This window comes from Lepus europaeus, chromosome 20 (assembly GCF_033115175.1).
Source record: "Lepus europaeus isolate LE1 chromosome 20, mLepTim1.pri, whole genome shotgun sequence".
Classification (NCBI taxonomy): domain Eukaryota; kingdom Metazoa; phylum Chordata; class Mammalia; order Lagomorpha; family Leporidae; genus Lepus; species Lepus europaeus.
The window spans coordinates 62231345-62258184 of NC_084846.1; the positions used below are offsets into that span (position 1 = coordinate 62231345).

Sequence of the window (26840 nt, forward strand, 5' to 3'; positions counted from 1 at the left end):
GAAACAACTTAAATACAGAGAAGGAGGGGTGACGTGAGTGACAGGAACAATCTCACGGATTACGGCTTTGGCACGGAGACAAGTGTTCATCCAGCTTGCCAAATAAATGGACCAGAGAAAAGAAACTCAACAGATTAACTTCAGGAATTAAACTTATTAGTGGATTTTCATGCAGAAATGAACCCACCCATCACGGTTGGAAATGGCTCCCTTGGCTCTCCCAGCTGCTAGACTATACATTAAAGTCTTTCAGCATAACTGCTGATGAGAGAGGAGAGCCCATTTCTTTTTTTTTCAAGATGAGTCTTTGCCAACCTGCGCAGCACAGTGCTAGAGCCATTCCCTTGGCGTGGGTTTGTATTTGAGCCGGGACAAGTTGTTTGAGTTCATCTGGAACTGAACAGATCTGAATAAGATAGTGTGCATGTTCACAGCCTCCTCTCCTTTTCTTATTTACAGTAAAATTTCGCTGTTCCTTTTATAAGTTGAGAGCATGCGAGTAGGTAATTGGAGCTGGAGGTAGATTACATTCTTCTGTAGGAAGTATAATCGTCGGAAGTTAGTTAACAACACCTCAGTTCTGTTTTAATTTTCATGCACGGAGCAGTTGTTTTGACAGATGGATGGACTTTATTTTTATAACCGTCCAGGAAAAGTCTGTGCCACCCAGTCTAATCAGTGCTACGTATCTGCAATGTTTGTTTTTGAATCGCTGTGCCCTGAGCTCCTCTATCTTTTTCTCAGGGCAGGGGCGGGGAGCGACATCTTCTATAAATTTATTTTTCCAGGCTAATATCTTCCTGCATAATTCCTCTATCCATTTGACCCGAAAAGATAGGAACACTGAAGAGAGTAAGTGCAAATGGTCTGTCACCCAGGCTGAGGAATGACTGCTGCTCCGGTGTGGCCTTGGGCTTCCCTGCCTTTTATTTCCACCATCATCATTCGCAATGCCGGTGATCATCGCAATGCCTGGTGGCCTGACCCCTCGGGAAGCCAACTTGTGGCTAAGCTCCTCCGTGTGCATCCACTGAAATTCCAAAAAGGATCAGGGTTGGAAAAATGAATTCATTTGCAACTGATTACATTGCCTTTATGACGCTGTAAATCCGCGGTGCTGAGCCGAGCAGGCGGCAGTCTAATGCCAAAAAGTACATTACATTCCGAGTTTTCAGAATCGCCATGGTTCAAGGGAAGGTCAGAAACACTCTCCTCTGTCTCCCCAGAGCAGAAGTGTGTCAAGTGTGTTTCCTTTTCTCCGTCATGCTTCCTTCTTTTTTCCGGGGGATGTCCAATCTGCTTCCAAATAAAATGAATATCCTGTTTTGGAACACTCCAAACCCTTGGCAGCATCAAGCTAGCGCGTGAAGGCAAATGAATGACAGGATTGATGTTCTTTCAAGTAGGCTTACTGTGAACAACAGATCCTCACTCACACGGCTCTTTCACGTTCTTGGTTCTTGGGTCTTCTCCATCCGGGCCTTTCCATGAGCTTCCCTCCTGCAGTGTTGCTGATCCTCCTCTCGGCTATGTTTAACCAATTTTGAAAGGATTTCCTTCCATTCCTTGGCCTCCCTTTAAGCATCATTTTACCCTTGAAGCCCAAGCAATTTCTCTGCATCAAATCTGCATGAGCCTTCACCTTCTCAATACTGCTACCTCGCCCCAGGCGTGCAAGGATGCAACCTGCTGAGCGGCGGGAGAGGTCGGCAGGGAAGTGAGGGGAATCATCTCCCAGGCCAGGGCGGGCACAGCGAGACTCCATTGTCAGCCTTCTCAGCAGGACCCTTGCCAGCTTTCACAGCTATGGGCCTGCGATTTTGTCCCAGCAGCTCTGTGGCCGACCGGTTGTCTTGCTGCCGTGGGTCTTGAACAGCAGAACATTAAAATTATGTTGGGCGTGGCCTGAGCCCACAGCTCTCCAAACCTGCAGAGCTTTCCAGGCGCCATCTGTAACCTGCCAGCTTCCTGGGGGAACAGACCGAGTCACTGATAAATGGCTGATCAAGGACCCCAGCTACAGGAGACGAAGTGCCCCCCACATCTGTGATACCCAGGTCCTCAGACATGTGGTGCTGACGTGAAGCCTCGTTTGTGCTCACAATTTTCCGTGCACGTAATGTAGTTCCTTCCTCGTTCGTTGTGGAGAGCTAAAATCCACCCCCTAGGAATCGCCTCGGTGTTTCTGGTGGGCCTGGAGAATTCGGGCCTCTGTGCAAAATTATGTGCATCTCTTTAAAAGCATGGCAGGCAGACCAGAGTCCTGTTCTTTTCTGAAATGAACAAGGCATCCATCTGCGTCTGCCATGATTATTTAGCAGAATCTCCGTGTGCTTACCAATACACACCCAGCCAATTTCTTGGTCTCAACATATGGTGCTGGAACTGGTTATTTATAATCTCAAATACTGTAATATTGAGCCCACAATCGAGGATGATGGTCTTTGTGTAAAAGCAGAATATGGGGCCACCTACACGTTTCAAAGTAAACATTTTCCTGAAAATGACTTCTCCGCAAACGGCTGAATTTTTTAGAGAGTAAAAATGCGTCCTTTGGGTAAGGCTCATGAACGCCTCATCTGTAAATGGGTTTTTCAGATGCTTCCCTCGCCACAGCCTCCTCCCTCTGCCCAAGCATGTGTGCCCCATCCTCCTGGGGAGGAGGGGAAACCGCTGGAGTTCGAAGAGTTTGCTGCCAAGAGGAGTGGAAGTTAAGGTTCCTCTGTGTCACGCTTGTACCTGGGACGTGTGCCCTGTTGGAAGCACAGCGTGACTGTGACGCGTCCACCCTTTTTTTTCAGCCACCAACCGTTTTCTCCAAGCCACTCACAAAATCAGTTGATTTCAGAGCATCGTTTTATGTGCTGAGAGATGTGGGATCTATGTGGTTAAACAGTGGAAGACATTGTGTGTGTACTTCAGTGGACCCCAAGTGTCTCAGCCTATGTGAAGAAAGCATGAGAAATCCTAACCTGGGCCTTTTGTGTATTGCGTCAAAGAGGCTACATCTGTCGGACAACATTCCAGACAACAGCAGATTTCACCCTAGGAGAGTCAGGAGTGTTGGACAGTGGTCGTTCCCATTTCCCTGTCGATTGTTCTGCGGAAGCTTGGTCACTTGCTCTTCACTTCATCGGGGGCAAGTTCAGAATGGAAATGCCAGATGGCAACATACTCAATGACTGCAGGGCTCCGGTGTCGAAGCCCTGCTGACCACCTGAGTGCCATGCACTCTGGGCCTCCACTTGACAAGTCACAGGGCGTGGAGCATGGCGGGAGGGTAGCACACTTGGAAGAGCCGAGACCACCACTGCTTGATTTTGTTTTCTAACCTTGCTTGCACTAAAGTCTGCTTTACATCTTTCTCTCCATTCGTAGCTACTATACACTTGGTTCTTAAATCCAAATATTTATAGACAAAAAAAAAATAAAAACTGGTTCAAAAGGATAATGAACGTGGGGCAGGCGTTTGCTGGAGTGAAGCTGCTGCTTGGAATGTTCCCAGGCCTTCTCCACGGGGTCAGATCTCAATCATCGCGCCCCCCATCAGTTCCTGCTAACGCTCACCCTGGGAGACAGCAGGTGATCACTCAAGTAGCTGAGCCTCTGCCTTCCCTGGAAATCCCAGTGGAGTTCTGGGTTCAGTGGAGTTCTGGTTCATGGCTTCAGTTCAGCCTGGTCCTACTTCAGCCATCACAGACATTTGAGGAGTGAACCAGCAGGTGGAAGACCCCCTCTCTCTGTCTCTCTTTCAAATAAAATGAAAATCATTTTTTTAAATTAAAAGAAAATATACAAAGCATTGTGTGCAGTTTTTATTATTTCAACATATGAATACTCGGATATTTTCAAAGTGAGCTACTAATGATGTTTAAAGTTCATGTCTAACTGCAGCAAAAAAAATGACCTAAATGAAAGATTTGGGTGAGTGAGATCCTGGTGGAAAGAACGGGCCATCAAAGAAGGAGGTACCTTTCTCTGAAGGGAGGAGAGAACCTCCACTTTGATTATGGCCTTGTCTAAATAAGGTCGGAGTTTGTGAACTCAAGAGGCTTCCATAGCCTTGGCAGCTCATGTCAAGAGCCTCTGGTGATTACTGACGTCATAAATAAGAGTGTCAGTTGTTAAATCAACAACAAGAGTCACTGTGCACTTGCTCCCCATATAAGACTTCTGTGTTATACTTTGAGAATTAATGGTAAAACTAGTATTCGAACAGTACTTTATACTTTGTATGTCTGTGTGTGTGCAAATTGTTGAACTTTTTACTTAGTATAGAGTTGATCTTCTGTATATAACAATAATTAAAAATGAATCTTAATGGAGAATGGGATAGGAGAGAGAGTAGGAGATTGGATGGCTTGTGGGTGGGAGAGTGGTTATGGGGGGAAGGACTGCTATAATCCAAAAGTTGTACTTTCAAAATTTATACTAACTAAATAAAAGTTTTCTATAAAAATAAAGTTCATGTCTAAATAGAATTCTACCTTACCTCTTGTTTGTTTTTCTAAAATTGAAATCTAATTTTTGTAAGGACACTTTTGCCATTTTCTTGTTTAGTCAGTTCATTGATGAATCAAATAATTTGCTCTTCTCATTTCCTGAAAAAAACTCATCTGTGCTTAATGGTTGTCAAGAACTCTTATTCTATATTTGGATCAATAAATTAGGTACAGTTTTCATGAGAGTTATGGAAGGGCTTATTGTCCCCCCACCCCCACCCCCTGCCAAACTAACAGAGTAAGAAATTCGGTCTTCTTATTGCAGGTGATAGCCTGAACAAAACAACAGAACAAACAACACACCCTAAAAGTGTCCTGGAAGGAATGAGAAAGGGGAGGAACCTGCTCAAGCCTGCCCAGGACCCCAGAGGGGCCTCGGTGGTGCTGGCTGCTGGAGCTCACGGGTCTTCCTTGTGTCTTGCAGAGAGAGTGCGCCAACTTCATCAAGGTGCTCAAGGTTTACAATCAGACACACTTGTATGCCTGTGGAACGGGGGCTTTCCATCCAATTTGCACCTACGTTGGAATTGGACATCATCCTGAGGTAAAGCCGCTCTGAAACACGGTGTCTGCCCAGGGCCCCTGGCTGTTCCGGCGCAGACGCTGTGATTAATTAGAATCTGTGGATGCAGGGAGAATGGGCCCTGCAGCCTGCGGTGGCTGTGCAACAGGAGGAAGGCAGCCGACGGGCGCTGCGTGTTTTCGCCTGGGTGTCGGAGCCTGGTCCCTGGTGCCTGAGCAGCAGACGCCAGCGAGGCTGACTGGGGCGTGCTGGCGCCTGGGCTCGCGTGTCGCCAGCTTCCCCTCTGCCAGAAGTGTCTGCCGCCCAGCCCAGCTGTTTTCCTCTGCTGGGGATTAGGGCGGGACGCAGTCCCTTGTGGGCCAGGGGCTGATGGCACGTTTGACCGGAATTGGCTGCATTTGTGTTCTGGCTCAGCCAAGCTTTGATTTTATATTTGTCATTATTTTGATGGCATGGAGAAGAAAGAAAACAAAAACATGTTTCTTTGATTTGCCTAGTCTTTCTAAAAGCTGTTTTAGGAAATCAGTTAGAGAAACTTAATTAGAAATTGGAGGGAAAGTTGCTTCTGTTCAATGCAGCTGGGTGAGCTGGGTTTATCAATAACCTTCCATTGTAGGCTTTTGATAGCTTTTGGCACAACATCCCAAGGGGAATGAAAGTGTCCATGTGATGAGAACATCATTTGTGACAGTTTTCTGCCGAAATGGGATTCAGAAATACTAAAAAACAAATCAAAGACTTGTTCCTGGAAGAATTCTGGAATCCTAAAGATACAATTTTCCTGTTGCTTCTTTATACCTTAAACTCTAGACCCTCTCAATTTGTAAGATATCCTAAAACAATAGAAACGCATTATTCTGATACAAAAGATAGAAACAGAAGCAGTCTGTGTTGTACCTTCTTTGTCTACCAAGGCACCTTCGAGACCATGTGGCTGCCCGAGTACACGCATGCTTTTCTTTCCTGATGAGCTGAGGGTGTTAAAATGCTTTCCCCAGAAATCGCCAGTGAGAGCTGTTGCCCCTCATCAGCCTGTTCTCCACTGTTCTTCCTCCCACTCTGTCTCTCCTGGCATAGCCAAGAGGTTGAGGCAAAAAGTGACCAAGAGAATGGAGTCCTACTGAAGCTGCCGGCTTCCTTCTGCTGAAATTAGGCATCGTTTCCTGCACCCAGCCCTGGAGATGTTCTCTACTTACTTTGTCACCTTCTGTTTCTCTCACTCCCGCTGTCCTGTGCCGAAACCTGGGGCTACTGCTGTGTGTCCTGGGGGTAGCTCCAGGGAACTTTCTCCACATTGTGTTGCACCTTTTACATCTTCCAGGAATCAGGCAGTGCCTGATGGGTGATGAATCAGGTACACAGCACAGAGCTGTGGAAGACGGGTCTTGCTTTGCAACGTAATAACGTAATAGCTGTGGAGCAATTCCTTAACCCCTCTGAGACTCTGTCTTATACTATGCAAAACTGACAAAACCTTTTATACTCAGTGTCAGCTATTTTTGAAATTATTGTTATTATTAATTTGAGAGATGGAGAGAGAGAAACTCCCATCCGCAGGTTCACTCCCAAATGCCCACCATGGCTGGGGCTCAGCCAAAAAGTCAAAGCCAGGAACCGGGAGCTCAGTCGGGGTCTTCCACAGGGGTGCCAGGCACCCAAGGACTTAAGCTATCAGCGTTGCCTCCCAGGATGCAGTAGCAAGAAGTAGGACCCCAGAGCAGAGCCAGGGCTCAAACCCGGGCACACCACGGTGCATTCCGAGATGGACTGCAGGCGTCCCAAGCGGTGTCTGAACACCTAGGCCAAGGCCCCTTCACCACGTCCAGCTGTTTTAGAGATTGACTTAATTACAGTTACTTCGCTGTCATCCACCCCTCCAAGCAGGGTATGAGTTCTAATCCCATCGTTGTGAAAAACACACCCTCTGGCCCCAGACGCAGTATGGATTCCTTCTATCTGCTTGATAGAAGCAGCAAGCAGTTTTCCCTGCATCAGGATTCTCACCCAGGAAGCAAACGCTCACAACTTCATGTGGTGCTGGGAGAGCTAAACCTTGTGGGGAGAGGTAGTAGGTGCCTTCGGAAAGGGGTCAGTTCCTGTGTTGAAACTGAAATTCTTTACCAAGCAAATGTCCATCTCTTTAAATGTGAAATAGGAATCCGCGTCTCTGGCTGAAGTCTTTCCTGGCCGTCGCTGTCACCTGGCCTCCTAGATGCTCTCACTCCGCCAGAGGCTGCGCGCGCCAGCTCGGGGCTCCCCTGCTTGCGGGGTGATGCTGCACATAACCTCTGCCTTTTAAAATCTCAGGCTTACATAAACCTGGCTGCCTAAATTAAGGGCCAAATGTGGTTCCTGAAATTTTATTATTTTCTCCAAAATATTGATTTTCTTTTTCCTTTCTGAAGGTGCTATTTGATTGAGCTCAGACCGCCTAGTTCCTTTCCAACACATCAGTTCCTCACTGCTGCCTTGTGTGTGGGCAGCCAGGGGAATAAGGAGCCACCGCTCCGGGAGCCAGGCCATGTGCCCAGCAGCCGCTCCACTGAAATAATAAATAAATAAAGCTGCCCACCCACGCCCGTTTAAGGGGAGCACTGGGTGTGAGCATTTCCCTGGGACTCCACACCTCAGAGTCTTTGAGAGAGGTGTGAGCTTCCGAAGCCGAGTGATTTTGATTTCAATGAAAACTATAGATTGGGAAATACTGTTCCGGGCTCCTCGGGAGGTCAGAGGGAAGACTGTGCGATTACCTGGGGAATTTAAAGCAGTCTAGACAGTCAATCGAAGAACTTCTGGAAAAGATATTATCCAGCCAGCTCGTCTAGACTGCATCCAAGTCAATTTCCAATGCCTAAGCTGCCTTAAGAGGGAATCTGTTTAAATTGATCTATGCTGGTTCTTAGAACATTACCGTCAGATTTAAACAGCTAGGCTGTGTGACGAGTTGAGAAAAAGAGACAGTGAAGGCAGGATTAGGAGGGTGATAAACACAGCAGCAGTCAGGGAAAAAGCTAGGAGTGTCGGATGAGGGGTCATCAGCTCCCAGGACGTTTGCCTGTGACAACCCTTACCCACGAGTGTGACTGTTCAGATAAAGGACACATTTTCCACCTGAATGCTGATTTACAAGTTCCATGTACATTTTGCTGTTCTCTGTCCCCTACTGCACAAAATAATGCAACATGCTCTTCTGTTTAAAATTCTGCCTTGTCTGTACATATAACAAGCAGTTGCATCATAGGAAAAAAAAGACATTTCGCCTTTTGCATTAATCAAGGCTTCCCTGGGCATTTTCACAGTCAGTGTTTTCCTCTGCGGTGATGTTCCTCTAAAATAACTCACTGTCTTCCATGAGTCCCGAGGCTTTTGAAATCCCATTGGCAGGAAATGACCTGATGCCACAGAAGTGGACACATCACTTTTACAGCAAGGGAAAGCTCTCTTCATCATTTAATAGCTTCAGATCTTTCGGGAGAAAATTAGCAGCTCCTTTTAAGGAATGACACAACTGTGTGCAAAATAACGCCCACCCGGTGTAGCCTTCTGGTTATGAAAATAGACCTCCTTTAACTCTGTTGCATTTCCATAGCAATATTTACACTCCATAAGTGTGTTCCAAAATCCACTCTGGCTGAATAGTGAATGCTTTCTGACCACACACAGCATGTCATTGATTGCTGTATTAAACAGATTTTCTGTTTCCTCTGGTACCTTTGGGAATTGGTAGACATATTAATTAACTCCAGTTCTGTAAGATGCGTGTCAATCAATTCTTGGGTATCTGCCAATACAGCTTGACGTTGTAGCCAACTGCCAGTGAGGTCACATACCTCATACACACGTGTGTTTATCATAAAACACGCGCAGAGTTCACCGAACCGATGATTCAGAGCTGGGGCACAGATGAGTCTGGAGTTTAAGCTCCCAATCCCGTATGTGCCATTCAAATGCAAAGTGCAAGTCATCCCTAAGAGGCAGACTACCCCCAAATGGCTTATAGTAAATGGTATTTTCCCTTCTAATTTACATCTGTTAATAAAAGAAAAAGTATGAAATTAGAAGGAGGACAGCTTTTCAAGGAAGTCTCTGGCTGCTTCTCAAAGTCCAAACAGGCCTCTTCTGTGTACTGTCAGGAAATCTAAAGAAAGATGGACCCAGATGAGACCTAGGAAGAATTAGCTCTATAAATACTTTTGTAATGTCGTGATCTCAACTTAGCATGGAACCAAAGGGCATTAATGGCTATCGCTAAGGTCATTTCTACAATGACACTGACATATCTTCATATGAAATAAAAATAATTTGTCTGCTTCTTCCCTCCCACCAGGAACAGGGGTTTGCTCTTATGCAAAACTTGGAACCAAATGCTCTTAAGAACTGTCCCCAAAGCCAAAATGATATTCAAGTAGTAGGGAGTGCTCCGCTGGCTCAACTTCTGTCTAACCTCTTCCAGTTGAGCCACCTCTCAATTTATGATGCCGTGTAGTCCAATGGAGCACAGGTTTATTTCTAAGAGGGATACTTAGCTGAGAAACTTGGATCTCTTGGCAAAATAAGGAGGGCTTGCTTTGGGGTAGGCGGCCCTTTCCATCTTTCTTAGGTCAGACAAGGGCGTCCACATTCGCTTCTTAGTAAGCAAACCTCCTCTGGCGCTGCGATGACTCAGGACCCGTGGGCCCTTCCCAGCTGCTTAGCATCTCCACCAGAGAGTGTATCCCACACTTGCGCCACTGACCGGAGCCAGATGTGGTCAGGCTAAGTTCACCGCGGTTTCTAGGTTTTTCTTTCCTAATCTTTCAAATACTGGAATCATGTTGGAAGGCTGAACTGCACAAGTTTCCATGCTTAATAAACAATAACACGATTTATATTTCAAATTAAATTTTAAAACGATCTGCTGTATGCATTTGAGGCGAACCTTCACAGTTCATAAATTCTGGGTGAACTTAACAGCTCACCAATGTATTTTTCCATGAACTATTTAACATTCTAAACCCCACTTTTTTCAGTAAGGCTGTTTCTCAAAATTAATAGAACTAATAATCTAGTGACAGGGTGAGGGAACCTAACTTATGATTAGAAATAAGAGTAGATTTTAAAAATTTCAAAAATATCCAGTTCCAAACCAACACCCTCCACACTATTAAGGGGTTTCAAATCAACATTTTCTATTTTGGCTTGATTGACCTGAATGTCACACCAATAGTTCTGAGATTCATATTCTTTTACCTTCTATCACTTCCTTGTTTCCATTGTTAAAATTTTTTTCTCATAGTATTTTCCTAACTTTTTACTCCTAAGAATAGTGGCAGATAAATGGGAATATTAGCTTTCAATTCTTAGCTTGGACAATATTTAATTTCATGTTGTAGCACATGTGGTTCATTTATTGCCAGTATGCAGACACAATTAGTGTCCCTTAGGCCCTGTTGGTGCAATGACACTATCAATCACCTGTTAAAAGAACGGCTACCTCCTATTAGTGAAAAACAATTCAGATTTCAGTGTCCTCATTGCATAAGGCTTATGATGATGTGAGTGCTATGAATACTCCTTTCATTTGCTAGGGCTTATGGGAAAGAAACAAATGTTAACTCAGCATGCAAATACGGAGCTCTGCCAAGGAAGGGTGAAAGTCAAGTCAGAGTAGACTGTGGAGGAAGATTGTGGTTGACGCTGAAATAGAGAAGATTGGAGAGAGAATTAAGTCGTCCCAGGGCACAGGATAGGGTAGACCTGCCGGCCCCAAGGACTATAATTTCGCAGCCCTAGGGCTGTGATGATATTGCAAAAAAAGTGTTTACTTTTTGAGATATGCGGCAACATCAGTAACGTCGCAGTGTGATCCAGCCCTGGTTTTAATTATATTGGTTTTCCAGTTTTGTTGGCATTTCATTCTGAGCGTGAAGAGCATGTAGGGAATTTAGAGTCCTACGAAGTTACTTCCTACTAGGAAATGTACAAGGTAAGGCAACTCTGACCTGACTCGAGGCCGGCACCTCCCAGTGATCATAAAGAGGGACGCTGGGCTGGTCCTGGGACTACAGCTCGGATCTCGGAGTCCTCGTGGCTCCTCGCTGCTCCAGACTTCTCACACGTGGGCTGTGTGGTGTTAATTCTGCTCCTTCCCTCACTAGGAAGATTTGTCCTCTTAGAGCACTTCAATCCTTGTCTCCCAGAGCTAGAACAAGCTTAGGGAAGGTTTGAAAAACAAATATAGCATCTATTTTATTATGGAAATATTATCCTGACTTGTAGAAATGGGTCCAAAAACTCTCCCAGGGCAGATAAATACAAAAGCCTATTTTGAGTCACACACAGATGCTCTTACCCTATAATTGCATTTTAAATTAAGCCATATGTATTGACTTCACCAGCCCCAAATCACAGTTTATTAGTGATAGTGCCTGGATTATCACTCTTGTTTTAAGCTTCTTTGTTGAGTGTTTTTCCCATTATATACTATATTAGGCCTTTCTAGAACATCTGTGGCAATGGCAATATAACACATGCCATATACATAATTTTGATTATTCCAGTAGCCACAATTAGAAGAAGTAAAAAAGTAGTAAATTAATGTTAATGCTCTCCTTAATCCAATATATGCAAAATATCACTTAAAACTGTAATCAATATAAAACCATTAATAATTGACTTTATTTTCGCATTGCCTTTGCAATTCAGAGTGTGGGATACACTTACAGCTCAGCTCAGGTCAGCCTAGTCTCTTTTCAGGTCTTCAATAGCGTCATGTGGTTGGCAGATGTTGGACCAGACAGCTGAGTCCTGAAAGGTAAACAAGGATAGAATGCAGACATACAGGTGATCATCGTGTCTGCATTAGCATTCGTTTAAGAAATTTAATATCTCATGGTAGAAATTCAACAGTGCTTGTGATAATATCATTTAAACTAGTCTATATTCACCCCTATTCAAACATCATTGTCACAGAAGAATGAGATCTAGCAGTTGGAACTAACTGTTAGAGTATTGCCCAACAACCTGACATATTGAACTTCAAAGGGCCCAGGAGGAAAAAAAAAATGTTTTATTGCAGCATAGTGATTTTAACATGATGGCAATTTTTCAGATAATTTTATTGTTAAAGTTCCAAATATTTCATGCTGTCACTTGGTGTTCATGGATGTCCAAATATGCAGAGAGGGTTCCTAAGTCCCAGAGAGGAGGGAAGAGATAATTGCTTTCCGGAGTGTTGAAAAGGTGAATGCAATGTCATAGCTTTGTTTCTAAAAACTAGGCTGCCCCTGCTGTTTCTCATGTGATCCCATGAGAGCCCCTATGCTTTGTGTATGGGAAGGGTCTAACCTTGGGGCTCTAAGAGTTGTCATGGAAGCAGACATCTGCAATGATAATAAACCATGAAGCTATCTCATTATCTGCGTGTCTGAGGTGTGTTTAACTGCACTGAAGGTAAACACTCTAGAAAGTTAACGGGAAGAGGAGCTCGTGGGGTGCCCAAGATCTGTCAGTCGGAGCCTTGTGGAGGCACTGAGACTGGAAGTCCATGTTGCATCATCAGTCAGGCAGGGCAGGGTGCAAACTGGAGGAGTAGAAACGGCAGACAGGGGTTTGAGAACTACATGGGGTGACGAGAATAGCACTGGGTGAAAAGGAAAGACGTAATGAGCGAACCAGGCCTTCTGGAAGAGATGTGAAATAGATTTGAGAGAAAACTGGGAATCACGGAGACTTAGCATCTGTGTCTCAGTTCTGCAGACGGGAAGCTCAACTGCTGAACGTGAAAGCCATTGTTATTCAGATGAAAGATTTAATAGACGGAAAGTCGACTTTAATAAAAACCTAGCTGCCATTTTTCCTAAACAAGGCCCTAATTTTATCTAATTCTGAGAAGACAAATACAAATGCCTTCCCTCAAAGAACTCAGAGTCACAGAAAAATCGAACTTCAACTTAGGTAAAAACATGGGTGACTAAAATTTATTCTCTGAACAACTAATATTTATTGAGCAATTGATATGTAGGTCCTGTCCTGTCTTCTTTGAATGTATTACTTCACTTCATTAACCCAAACTCTGATGAGCAAGTATGTTTAATAGCCTCATTTCACTAATGAGAAAACTAAAGTTTCCAAGATTATTTGGTAACAGGCCTGAGGCCAGCATGTGAGATTTATGTTCAAGTCAAGAGCCTGCACCTTTAAAGGGAAATACTGGTAGCATGCAGTAGGAGAGCAATGATAAGATGATTAATTTGGATTCAGGGTATAAAGGCAGAGTGTTCTTCAGTGTATTTAGATTTCAAGCGTATTTAAGATGCACCTGGTTTGGGCAAGGTGGTGGATGTAAATAAGCAAACACTTGAAGTGGACAAAGGCCATCCCATTCAAACTGGATTTCGGGTGAGGTATTGATGCATGTGGAAGATAGTCAAGTGTGTGGGAATAGTGACTTGAAGGGCAGAGACAGAAAAGGCCAGAGACCAGTGGGGAAATGGCCAATAGCTTAGTGCACCTAGGATGTAGCACTTTCCAAAAACAGAAACCTGGAAATTCAGTAGAAACTCGGTTTAGGGGAACCAGTCAGGAGCTATGTAAGTTTTCAGCAAGAGACTAATGTTGTTGCTAGGACAGGTTTCAAAACATACTTCTGGTGTATATGTTTGGGGAAAACGAATGGATGTACAAGGAAGCACCTTTTAAGACTATGACAGAAGTACACCTGCTGAGACCCTAGTCTGGGATTGAGTGAAAGATATTGAATAAAGTCTTAAAATTCTCAAAGGCGAACAATAAGAAATCAAAAAGACAACCAGATATCATAATCCAAAAGACATTGTTTACAATCACCAGTTGTGGGACAAAGGGTCTCCAATTCTTTCATGATAATTAGTCAGACATGTTTGTGGCATATTGTGGCTCTCGCACACTCAGCTTTCACTCCTGAGGCTATAAATAAACTGCATTTTTGTGTTGTGCATAAAACACTCAGTATTGCATGTGAAGTTGAATTTCTCATCCAGGGCTTCTCACAAAAGATAGTTTCTGTATACCTGTCAATCCAGAGACTGCTGTTTTGTGTAATGCCAATAGGAAAGCAGGAAATAAGATTTAATGCATAGCACTTAGTGATTTAAAATGAAGAACCACTAAGCTGTACATTATTTGTAATTCATTGGTATGTGATAGCCTATACTCATTCTGTGAAGTGTTTATGAAAATGGGATTCCTAACGTATTCCTGTCTATTCTACCCAATTTCTCTCTTGTACTTCCAGGGACTATTATCAGCTTCATTACTATTCGTGGATGTCATTGTTAGCATAATTTATGGCTTTTTGACATCATGGCACTGTTGTCACAACTTTGTGATATCATCGTTAACTCCACTTTTTTCAGTTGAGAAAACAGGTTTGGAGATGTTCAACACACTACCTATCATCATATAGCTAGGAAATCTGTGCTCATAACCATCCTAAATATGACTCTCCTACTGACTCCAGTACAGTACCCCATTGGGATTGTGCTATCCCATGTGTTTACTCATACTCACCTCCAAACACTCAAAACATTGAGTTTCTTTTTTCTTTCTTTTTTTTTTTTTTGACAGGAAGAGTTAGACAGTGAGAGAGAAAGGGAGACAGAGAGAAAGGTCTTCCTTTTGCCATTGGTTCACCCTCCAATGGCCGCCATGGCTGGCACGCTGCGGCCAGCGCATCACGCTGATCCGAAGCCAGGAGTCAGGTGCTTCTCCTGGTCTCCCATGTGGGTGCAGGGCCCAAGCACTTGGGCCATCCTCCACTGCCCTCCCGGGCCATAGCAGAGAGCTGGCCTGGAAGAGGGGCAACCAGGACAGAATCCAGCACCCCAACCGGGACTAGAACCCGGGGTGCCGGCGCCTCAGGCGGAGCATTAGCCTATTGAGCCTCGGCGCCGGCCAACATTGAGTTTCAAGCTGAAATGCATTACAACTTGAGTTTTCAAGAATCTTCTTGAAAGTAGCATAATTTCTTTGTATTGAAAATATATCAGTGCTTGTCAGCCTGATAAGATCCCATGGCAATGACAAATTCTCAGAATCCTTGGAAATATTAAGGGAATAGTGTAACCATGGCATCATATTTCAATAAAAGAAGTGCTAGGATTCCCCAAAGAAACAGTTAAATTTGTTACCACTAATTGTTTCTCTTAATAATCTTGGGATTGAGCAAAGATAAACAAAGCCCACCTACACTTTCTTACTTCCACCCAGACTCAAACAATATGTTTTACAATGAGAGAATGTTATTATTCTTATTTACCAAAAAGGGAAAACTTTGAATCTGTAGCATTAATGGAAATATAATTTTTAATTTTATTTAAGGTATACGAATTCCATGTATTTCACATATACAGATTCAGGAACAGAGTGATTCTTCCCACCTCACCTTCCCTCCTGCCCACACTCCCACCCTTCTGCCTCCAGACCCTCTGCCATCCCCACTCCTAATTTTTACAATGATCTATTTTCAGTTTACTTTATACTCATAAGATTAACCCTACCTACACTAATTGAAGAGTTCAACAAATAGTATGAAGAAAAAAACACTTCCTCATCAGTCGAGACAAAAGCTGTTCAAAACTGTCACATCTCAAAGTGTCAGGTTTACTCCTATAGATTACCATTTAGGTCCTCTATTAGTTATCACAGATCAGAGAGAGCATGTAGTATTTGTCTTTTGAGGACTAGCTTATTTCACTAAGTCTAATGGTTTCTAGTTGCATCCATTTTGTTGCAAACAACAAGATTTCATTTCTTTTTATCATTGTGTAGTATTCCATAGTGTCTATATACCATAATTTCTTTATCCAGTCTTCAGCAGATGGATATCTGGATTGATTCCATATCTTAGCTATTGAGAATTGAGCTGCAATAAACATGGGAGTACAGATCACCCTTTCATATGCTGATTTCATTTCATTTTGGTAAATACCCCAGGGTGAGATGGCTAAGTCATATGATAGGCTATATTCAGATTTCTGAGATATCTCCATACTGTCTTCCACAATGACTGCACCAGTTTACATTCCCACCAACATAGCATACGTATGGATTAGCATATATTTTCCCCTGCATCCTCACCAGCATTTGTTGTTTGTTGATTTCTATATGAGAGCCATTCTAACTGGGGTGAGGTGAAACCTCATTGTGATTTTGAGTTGCACTTCCCTTATAGCTAGTGATCCTGAATATTTTTTCATGTGTCTGTTGCCATCTGAATTTCCTCTCTTGAAAAATGCCTATTCAAGTTATTTGCCCATTTCTTAACTAGATTGCTTATTTTGTTGTTGTTGAGTTTCTTGAGCTCTTTATAGATTCTGGGTATTAGTCCTTTATCAGTTTCATAGTTTGCAAATGTTTTCTCCCATTCTGTCAGTTGCCTCTTCACTTTGCTGAGTGTTTCTGTTGCAGTGCAGAAGCTTTTCAGCTTGATATAATCCTACTTGTCAATTTTGGTTTTGATTGCCTGTGCTTCTGGGATTTTTTCCAAGAAGTGTTTCCCTATGCCAGTATCCTGCAGAGCTTCCCCAATGTTCTTTAGTAATTTGATGGTATTGGTCGTAGATTTAGGTCCTTTATCCATTTTGAGTGGATTTTGTGAAAGATGTAAGGTAGGGATCCTGTTTCACATAAGGAGATTCAGCTTTCCAGCATAATTTTTTTAAGAAACTGCCCTTTCTCCAGGGATTGATTTTAGCTCCTTTGTCAAAGATAAGCTCATTGTAGATGTGTGGATTGATTTCTGGAGTTTGTATTCTGTTTCATTGGTCTACAAGCCTGTTTTTGTGCCAGTACCAGGCTGTACTGATTATAACTGCCCTGCAGTATGTCTTGAAATCTGGTATTATGATGCCTCTGGTTTTGTTTTTGTTGTTTAAGATTACTTTAACTACTTGGGGTCTGGAATTCTTAAAATATAAAAAGTTAATGAGTTTTCCAACTCTCATTCAAAATTAGTTTAACACTATTTTTCCTAATATTTTGACTATGTAGCATTTTAAGAACACCAAAGTTTGGAAACTATATTTAGAAAATCCTCTTAAATAAATAAATTCTAGATTCTCTAAGAAACAAAAATACTTAATTTTATGAGGTATGCAAGTTATTAACAGAAAATTAATGAACTCTTTATACTCTTTTATTGTTATCCTCAGTGCAATTGGGCAATTGCATGTTTGAAAACAGAAGCTTATATTTCAACCCAATTCAACTTTATACTTTTGAATATTTAGAAATTCCATCTGGAAAAAATATAAATTTGTGTGAAATGCAGTCCATTAATAATTGCTTAAAGAAAATTAATTGACATATACATTTATCTTTCATTAGCATAATGATTCTTATCTTTGCATATTTTGCTTTTAGACTTCAGCAACTTGAAATCCATTCCCATATAAATGATTGAAAAACTGGTAACACTACCTGATTCCTGCCTTCAGATCTCTACATTTCCAGGCAGGAAATAATATCACTTCCCATTGTCAGAAGTTAAACCACATAGGTTGGCTGCTTTCCATTTTTATTTTATTTTTATTTTCCAGTCTGCCATTCTAATTCAATTGTACTTCCTTGGGCCCGAGAAAGCAATCTCAGGAATTGCTGAGTGTTTAAAAAGGGAGGCTAATGGGATCTCAAATCAATTCTCAGGTCTGCCACTGACTCATCGTGTGACGGCTGCTGCCAAGAAAACGACATTAAACCGGTCTCCTTAGCATCTTCATGCCTCAGTCGTTGTCTCATGATAAAAAAAAAAAAAAACTTACCTAATGCATACAACACGTATGCACTCAGGAAAAGAGGTTACTGGCTAAGACATACAACCAGTTACCTCACTTGGATCATCGCAAAGCTTTATCCAGAGGCTAAAGTCAGTGTTTCCTAGTGAAGCAGGTGCAGTTTTGTACATGTGCCAGGGTCCAGGCTCTAGTAAGTGCGTTCATTCTGGCAAACCCCTCTTCTTTTGATTTTTCTTTGCCGGCATCTCCTCCCCGTCTTACCTCATATTTAAATTGCTGACCATGGAAAGACTTCATGCCTGGTGTGCCACTTTCATGTGCCCTTTGTTGGCCCACATCTTGGGCACACTGAAGGTTTGCAGAGAGGAACACCTATTCCTGTGTAAAATCACACGAGGTAGCAATCCTAGATACTACCCCAACCGCACACTTTACCTGTTTTATTTTATTTTATTTGAAAATCAGAGTGACAGAAAGGGAGAGATAGAAAGAGATCTTTCTCAAAGAAAGAAAGAAACAAAGAGATCTTTCATCTGCTGGTTCACTCTCCAGATGACTGCCATGGCCAGTGCTGGACCAGGCTAACCAGGATTCAGGAACCCCATGCAAGCCTCCTGTGTGGGTGTCAGGAGCACAGGCACTTGGGCATCTTCAGCTGCCTTCCCGGGCACATTAGCAGGGAGCTAGATTGGAAGTGGAGCAGCAGGGACTTGAACCTGCACTCTGATATGGGATACTGGTGTCGCAGGTGGTGACTTAACCCTCTGCACCACAACGCTCGACCAGGAATTTTTTCTTAATTCATGCTAAAATTGGGCAGTTTCTTAGGCCTATGTAAAAATATTTTTAGAAAGGCGTAATAACTTACCTGATAGCAGAATGGGAAAAGATTACATTATATGAGTGGTAAGGGAAATGTTATCATTGTAAACATAAAAACATCCAAAAAGCTAGAAGTGAATGAATAAACCTTGCTTTACAAAGCGTGTCAGAGATCATCTCACTTCCTGTCTCTTGATGAAAATCAAGTACAGGTGAACTGAAAGGCATCAAGGAATGATGTATTTCACACTCCAGGGACAAAAATATGATCTTGTTCTCGTTTGTACCTTGTGTTGTTCAGGTGTGAAGAGTATAATGATCTTAGACAAAAATGAAAAGTATTTTCGATGGTGTAACCAAGAAAAATGCTGTGATCTAAAAGATGTCAGTGCAAAAAGTGAAGATAGAAAATTTTATATCCTCATAATTACTTTAGTCCAATTCTATGTTGGATCCAAAACTCAGCAATATTTGATATGCAACTTTAAAAAAAATTATATTTCCAGAAAGCAACTGTGACCACAACTTCCACAAAGGTCTTGCTTAAAACATTTAAAATAGTATAGGTTTCATTTACTTTATAGCTCTTCTAATCCCCGTGCTTCCCATCAGAAGATAGAAAATTTAAACTCAGATTGGTGAAATAGCGTTCTCCAGCCCCACAGCTGTTTGGTGGCAGAAGCTGAATTTAAGCTCAGTGCCACTGACGGCTGGCTCAGGAGTTCTTCCCATTTTCCTGTGTTGCCTTTGGTTCTGTTGCCAAATGTGTGAAACGGAAATGAAAGCCACAATTTCCCATGCCCCTCGACATCTTTATAAATGTGTTATCAAAATTAGGGTAGATAACTTTTCCTAGTATCTTTGCCTCATCAAAATAGATAAAATTTGTTTTTTTCTACTTGCATTATTTGCTTTTATTCTCTGCAAAGTGGCTAGACTTAGGATGATATCTACCAGTTGAAGCAATCATCACACATCAAATATTATCAAGGAAAACAAGTGAAAAATGAGGAAAGCAAGCCGAACACAAGGATCATGCGGAATTTCACCCACACACCTCTGTGTACAAAGAACAGGGATGACCAAGTGCTTTGATCTCCCCTGAACCTCATGAAAGCAGAAAAAAGAAAAAAAGTAACATCTGTTAGGAAAGAGCTTTAATGAGCAGGATGGAAATTGGTTGAGTGTTGATGAGCAGCATGAGAAAAGAAAAAGAGGCCGGAACAACATGACTTATAGTCACATAACTCAGTTGTCCAAAGAGATCAAATCTGACTTAGGAAAAAGATATTAAAAGTGCAGTTTGAGTTATACTTAAAATCCCGTGGTGAGTTTTCTATAAATGTTCTCAATGGGAAAAATATATGAAATATACTGTGTGTCTATATACATATAAAATGTATGTGGATATATGTATCTGTATACATATAATATGTGTCCATACTTACACCATAGTGAGTGACGATATAGAGAAAGTTATGAAAGCATAATATAAAGGACAGAATTCATTTTAGATTGCCTTCGTCTATTTGTAAATGTAGAGCTTAGTGGATTTTCCACATAAGAAAGTCAAGTGTCTATCGTGAGAAGCATGATTGTTTTGAAATGGATCCGTTCTCAGTCCAGACGAGCTTGCCTGGACATTGTCCATCTCTAAACTATGGCGAGGACTGAGAGAAAACCCAGTTCATGGGTACTGTATAAATGCGAGGTGTTTTCAGGTGTGTGAGGCCTGCTTTTATTTCCACGTGTGGTGGTGGTGGTGTTTGGAATTGGTGTCATATTATGCTGTCAGAAGTGTAGACCCCACTGTCCTGGAACTGGGCAGTTCCCTGCGCTGCGTCTCACAGAGGACAAGCACAGGTGTGCCATTCTTCCACGGGTAGGAGACCATCGTTATATCCATGACAGTTCTGCAGTGCAAGTGGGTAAAATAATGACAATAGAGTCTGAACCTTGAATCGGCCATAATGTCTTTAAAAAAATTAAAAATATAAGAGCAGGCATTTGGCCTGGTGGTCGAGATACATACAGGGCTCTGGCTCTGGCCACTGACTCCAGCTTCCCACCAAAGCAATCCACGGGGGGGGGGGGGCAGCGATGGCCCAGGGGACCGGGATTGTGTCCCCAGTTTCCCATGCTGGCCCTGGCCCAGCCCAGCCATTGCTGGGACTAGCAGATGGGAGCTCTGTCTGTCACTCTGCCTTTCTAATGAAGTGTGTGTGTGTGTTCATGTATAAGGTTAGAGGAAGTGTAAGATGGACAAAAATGGCAAGAACCTATTCTCGGCCGGCACGTGGCTTAACAGGCTAATCCTCCGCCTTGTGGCGCCGGCACACCGGGTTCTAGTCCTGGTCGGGGCACTGGATTCTGTCCCGGTTGCCCCCTCTTCCAGGCCAGCTCTCTGCTGTGGCCCGGGAGTGCAGTGGAGGATGGCCCAAGTGCTTGGGCCTTGCACCCCATGGGAGACCAGGAGAAGCACCTGGCTCCTGGCTTCGGATCAGCATGATGCGCCGGCCGTGGCGGCCATTGGAGGGTGAACCAATGGCAAAAGGAAGACCTTTCTCTCTGTCTCTCTCACTGTCCACTCTGCCTGTCAAAAAAAAAAAAAAAAAAAAAAAAAAAAAAAAAAAAAAACATTCTCTCGGATGTAGTGAGAAAATCTTTAAGAAACACAATGGCTATTAGGTCCAGGATGGTGCCTCCACGTAAGAGATGAAGGGGACGCTTCTTCTGGAAACGGGACCTGAGGTTGCAAGGCCACCAGACGTGTGACTTCTCTTGATGACAGGATTCTCCGACCTTACATCCTGCTTCTGCCCACTTTCTCCCCTGCCTGCCCTATCCCATCATTTTCCACCATTGCACAAAGCCAGTGGCCACCTACAGCCTCTGTTGGATGGTGGTCCTTTGTCTCCTTGTCAACCTGGCAACTCGGGACACCCAACTGTTCACTCCTCCCTCTGAACCCTTGTGGGAGCCCTCAGCCACCCCACCGCCCTGCCTCTCCTGCCTCCCTTGGAGTCCTTTTCCCCTATCAGTCCTGGTCGTGAGGCTGTCATTACCCAGCTGTTCTCCCTCCATACACTTATGTTAACGTGTGCATCGCATCCTTGCAATGTCACCACATGTGTCCCCTCCTCAGAGAAGTGTCCCTGACGGCTCCTGTTCTGCAGATGGTACATCTGTTATAGATATTCAGACAGGGACACAACGAGGAGGCCAGCCAGTCCATGGACGCGCCTCCTGTGATAGCTGCTTCCAGACTCGGGGGGTTTGTCTGAAATAAGAAAAATACTTGCAGGTAGGATTCTCATCACACAAACTTTCTGAACTATTGAAGGTCATTTCCTCTATTTTCAAAGGTTAATTATTCTTGTATTTTTCTTGTGCAAAAGCCACAGGCTTTGAGATAGAATAAGGATGTGAAATGAAAGTCCCCAGCAACCTAAACTCTTAGAAAAACACCAACAGTCTTTCTCAGAAAAATTAACACTACTGTGGGATCTCCACATTCAATATGCGTTATTTTCTGTATTTTACATACGCGTGTCATCACTTGCGTGCCTGGAGTAATCGACACTGATTAACAGATACTTCTCCTAAAACTTTAGCATGATGATTGTTTTTGTCAGTAGAATGGTGTTATCTCTCGTGCATTTGGCCTCAACAGAGAACAGTTTTACATTATTTTTTCACAACGGAATTTACACAGCTGTGTAATTGGAAGTTACTTTACTGTTACAATCCCTTATGCAGCAACTCAAGAAAGAAATGGTTGGAGGCTATCTACCATAATTAACGTTTGGAAGGAGGAAAGGGAGGGAGGGAGGAAATACACTCCAAAGTTACTTTGGTAAAATTGATTTCATAATAAGAAATTATTACATAACAATAATATCAATTTTTATTTTGGACCTTTTGTTCCAAGTGGAATAGTTGTTTATTTGTGAAAGTCAATCATCTGAATGCGGTATGACCAACAGTTTCTCGGTATTGTCACACTTACCCTGTGGAAGGAAATCGCACATTTGTGGTAAAATCTCCTCTTTATTCCCGAAGACTGCCAACAGGGAACAATATAAAATACTATTAATCATAATATTTAAAATTAACATGCAATTCATATTTAAAATGAATAATAATATATAAAGCAACATAACAAGGGATGTGGTGCTTTTCCAAGTGTAAAAAGGTGGGAGTTCTCTGGTGAGTGGCTGAAAGGGAGAGGCGGAAGCCACAGCAGCCACACACTCACACTGAGGCCCAGGGAACGTTCAAGAAAAACACGCTGCATTTTTTTGAGGTTCGAACTAAAACCCTGAGGATGAAGGCAAGTTGTACTTTGGTTTGAAACCGAGGTCTCCTCCTCCTCCATCGGGAGTCACCTGGGAGCAGATGACACACCTGCCTCACCAGGAAGTTTCAGTCCGAAAGCACCCATGTCGCCCTGGGGCTCTGTAGGTGCTTGTTTGCTTGGAGGCCTTCATCTGCGTGCCTGCACCAAGTGCTTGCTCTTATGGGGACCCAAGGCTGCCTAGGACTTAGTTGTACAGAGTTATGCACAAATGTACAACCTGCATGTCTCTTGGGACATAAAGTGACATGTTAATACTGTAGAATTTCATTTGCTTGTAGCCTACTGTTATAAACTCTAACAAGGCATCTCAGATTCCTACCGTATCTAGCAGGCTCTTGATGATAATCAAAACTCTGCTGCAACTCTTCACCCGCTAGCTCCCAAGTCATCGAATCTCTGGGTACACATGTGACAGATGAAGTTCACTGCCTAAGAAAATGGAGACAAAGGGAAGCAGTTTTCTCTAAACCTGAGTTTTCAGACACCAGTGTGGATTAACCACAGTGTCAGATTGAGAATTAATCACATCACTTTACCTCAAGAGATACTGTGATCAAGTGTGCAGAATCCATTAAGGTGCTCTGCTAAATTGGTTCTGAATTGGACACTAAATGCTTCTCACTCTGCGTCTCCCCGCACTCCCAGCCCTGCTCTCCCGCTGACAAGCTGTGTGCTATTTTAGTGTGATATTTCTCTCTTCGGGCTGGATGTGGTATATAAAATATTCTGTGTAAAATCATATTTTTTGTCTCAACCTACACAACTTTCTACAACGTGCTGATGAACACATTTTTAGCTACTTGATAATATTTGTAAACCTCAGTAAACGAATCGAACCAGCAGTATCAGCATGGCTGTTGACTTTCAAAAGGATAAATGGTCCAGAATAGCCTGATTTCAGGAGAAGAAGAAACACTGACTTAAAAGCATGCGTTTGGCCCCACTTGGAGTTCCGCTCCTGTCTTCCAGGCGTACGCTCTGACTCCGTCTTGCATTACTTGTCTGTACATTTCTGTTTCTTTGCATTTGAGTTGCTTCCTTCTGCCTTGCCGAGAAGCATGCTCTAGCGGTGTGGGAGGCCATGCCTGCACACAGGAGGCAAATCTCCCGGGAACATTGTATTACCTGTTTGTTGTTTAGGGAGCAAACATTAAAGGACCAAATCTTCAGAAATAGCAACAAGGGTACATGGTGATTCAGCATTCGTCGTACCGTCAAATCCCTACCTTTTATTGAGCACCCATGCTGTTCCCTCCTAGGAAACACTCTAACAGACTTACCTGCTCCCCGCCCTTCCACGGTTTTCCTTATAAAACTCTTACCGGCTTCTTTCCTAAACTTCAAATCCAAGAACTACACACACCTAGACCTCTCTCTACTGCAAAAGAAAACTGGAAATAGTCTTGCGTAATGTTTGTATTATGCTATTCAGAAATTTCATGGGCCAAATTGAGAATCTTTTAAATATTCACATGCATGGTTCTTCTAGTTTGTTTTCTAGAACAGAACAGGTCTAACTAACTTGAAATCATTCATGGTATAAAAAAATGCTGCTTTCAAATATATTTTTCTAAAAATTAAGTCACAAAATTTCTTATTTAATCTCTGCATAAATGGTAAATACTTCAAGTTTACAAATGGGTAGGAGGTCATCAGTACATGGCATAATTTTTAAAATTTAGTTTGATTACATAAAAGTCTTACTTTCCAGTTAATAAATTTAGGTATTCAGTGCATGTAAACTATAAATTGTTTCTGTGAATATTCACCAACTGGGTATAGATATGCAACTTTTTGGAACTGTATTATTACAAAATAAGCACTCAATTTCTGAAACAAGATCTATTATGAATTCCCCATAAGAAATCCTAACAAATAATTTAAAGAAACAGCTATGTTTTTATTAGATGTTGAAGTTATAGCACAACTATATTCTTATGTGGTTTAGACATGTATCGTTTCAGTCTAAAGCTTACCAGACTGTTTAATGGTTATTGTAAACCTGTAATTGCTCTAAAATCAATGCTTTAAAATCAGTACTTTAACTGTCCCCTATGTTATCTATGAAATAATATTCATAGTATGTCATTGGTCAAAATGTTAATAATTGACACTTTTTGGACTTGCACCTTTAAAGTTAAAAGTGCTTATTCTTGTTGAAGTATTTCTACGTGATAAGGATTTGATTCATTTGAAAAGTGGCAACATTTGTACCAGTTGTCCTGACAGCAACATGGGTAACACAGAGTAGAGCATATATTCTTTGCAAGCGGAATCCAAACGGAAGTATGAACTGAATGAAATCTTGAGATTTCCGTTCCTATCTAAACAAAAGTGTTTTACACTGGTCCTCTGAAAACACGCTGTGAGGCCATGCTTGAGATGAGTGTTTACATATACTTTCTCCCCAAATGGCTTTCTTTTCCCTCACAGCTCTAAACTGACCCATCACTGGTCTTAAGAGGATTAGTACGTCGATGCCTTCTTTACTCTTAGAGTAAGCTCTAGAAAGTTAAGAAAATAACTGCTTTTTCTGAATGACTGAATATCCTCCCACATTTTTTAAAATCCTACAAAACAGAAGCCTGACGGAAGGCTCAGAGCAGCAGCAGGGCCTTACATCTAATACTCTTACTGCAAGTAACTTCCAGCACCAACTGGCTCAAAGTCCACTCTATTTTTCAGTTCTCTAGCTAACATTTCATATTATAGTGGTTATTACCTTGTTGGCCAGGAAAGTGAGGCAATAAATAGGGTTGTGTTTTCATATCATTTTCTCAATATGTCAGATTTGACAGTCAAATAATTATTAGTCCATCAGCTGTAATAGAGGGCGAGTATGCATTCACAGTCAACCAGCCTACACACTCCAACAGTGTGGCATTTCTGCCAAATTCTGATAGTGATAAATAAGGTTGAATTGTTTAAGACATGAGCTCTGCCCCCAATTAGCTTGGAGATTCCTTAAACACATGAAGCTGGCATAATTGTCAAACATGTTTCCAACCAACACTTTTTCGTGTTCATTTTGTGTTGGTGCCAGCATTGCAGATGTATAGGAGAGTGATGTCCTTAACTTGTCACCTCAGTGACAGGTATAATGCAGTTGTGTTTTGGTTAGGACGATTTGGGCCAGTTCCAGGATGCTCAAGACAAGACTGGGTCATTCCAGCCAATGGGAGGAATGATGAAGTCCCAGAGCAGCAAGAATCAGACAAAATCCAAGAGCACAGAGGAGGGCCAGCAACCCACCAAGGGGGTTTCAGGGAACCAAGTGTTCAGGAGAGGAATCAAGAGGTCAGCCTCCATAGCACCCAAGGAGCATCAACCACTCCTGATGGAGTCGCTCCTGCACATTTTCTGCAGAATGCCTTGCCCCTCCCACACACCTCCACCTGGGTGTCCTCTAGGGGTGGGCTTCCCTGACCAACTCGAGCCCAGGCTCGAGTTAAGTCTTCAGCATGTGCTTCCATGTGATACTGTCCCTTGAGAAATATTTGTTAACATGTCATGAATATTATAAAAGCATTTGTTTCATGTCTGTCTTCCTTACAACACTGGAGGTGCAGGAGGTCTGACGTGGGATCTGTCTAATCCAGCAGTGTAACCCCAGGCCCTGATCAGAGAGGGGATCACAAAAAAATACTGTAGAAATGAATGGATACCCGATATCCAGACACTACACCAACTGAGTTATTTTTTGTAATCCCTACAGCATTCTAAGTAGGCACATGGGATTTTCCTCATTTTGTAGATAAGAAAACTGGTCATTTGAAAGATTCTGAAACCAACACAAAGTCTCACATCTTAAGGAATCACAGAGATACCGTTTAAACTCAAGCCTTTATAACCACTAACCCGCTAATAAAGTAACTACATTA

The 26840-nt window shown here is 42.5% G+C and overlaps 1 protein-coding gene across 1 annotated transcript in view; it reads left to right on the forward strand.

Annotated features, from left to right (window-relative positions):
* The window catches only part of SEMA3A (semaphorin 3A), a 202540-nt gene that overhangs the window by 71250 nt on the left and 104450 nt on the right, over positions 1-26840 (forward strand). The window contains exon 4 of the mRNA XM_062178316.1: positions 4927-5046. Within this exon, the coding sequence (XP_062034300.1) occupies positions 4927-5046 (120 nt within the window). The remainder of the gene's footprint in view (positions 1-4926; positions 5047-26840) is intronic.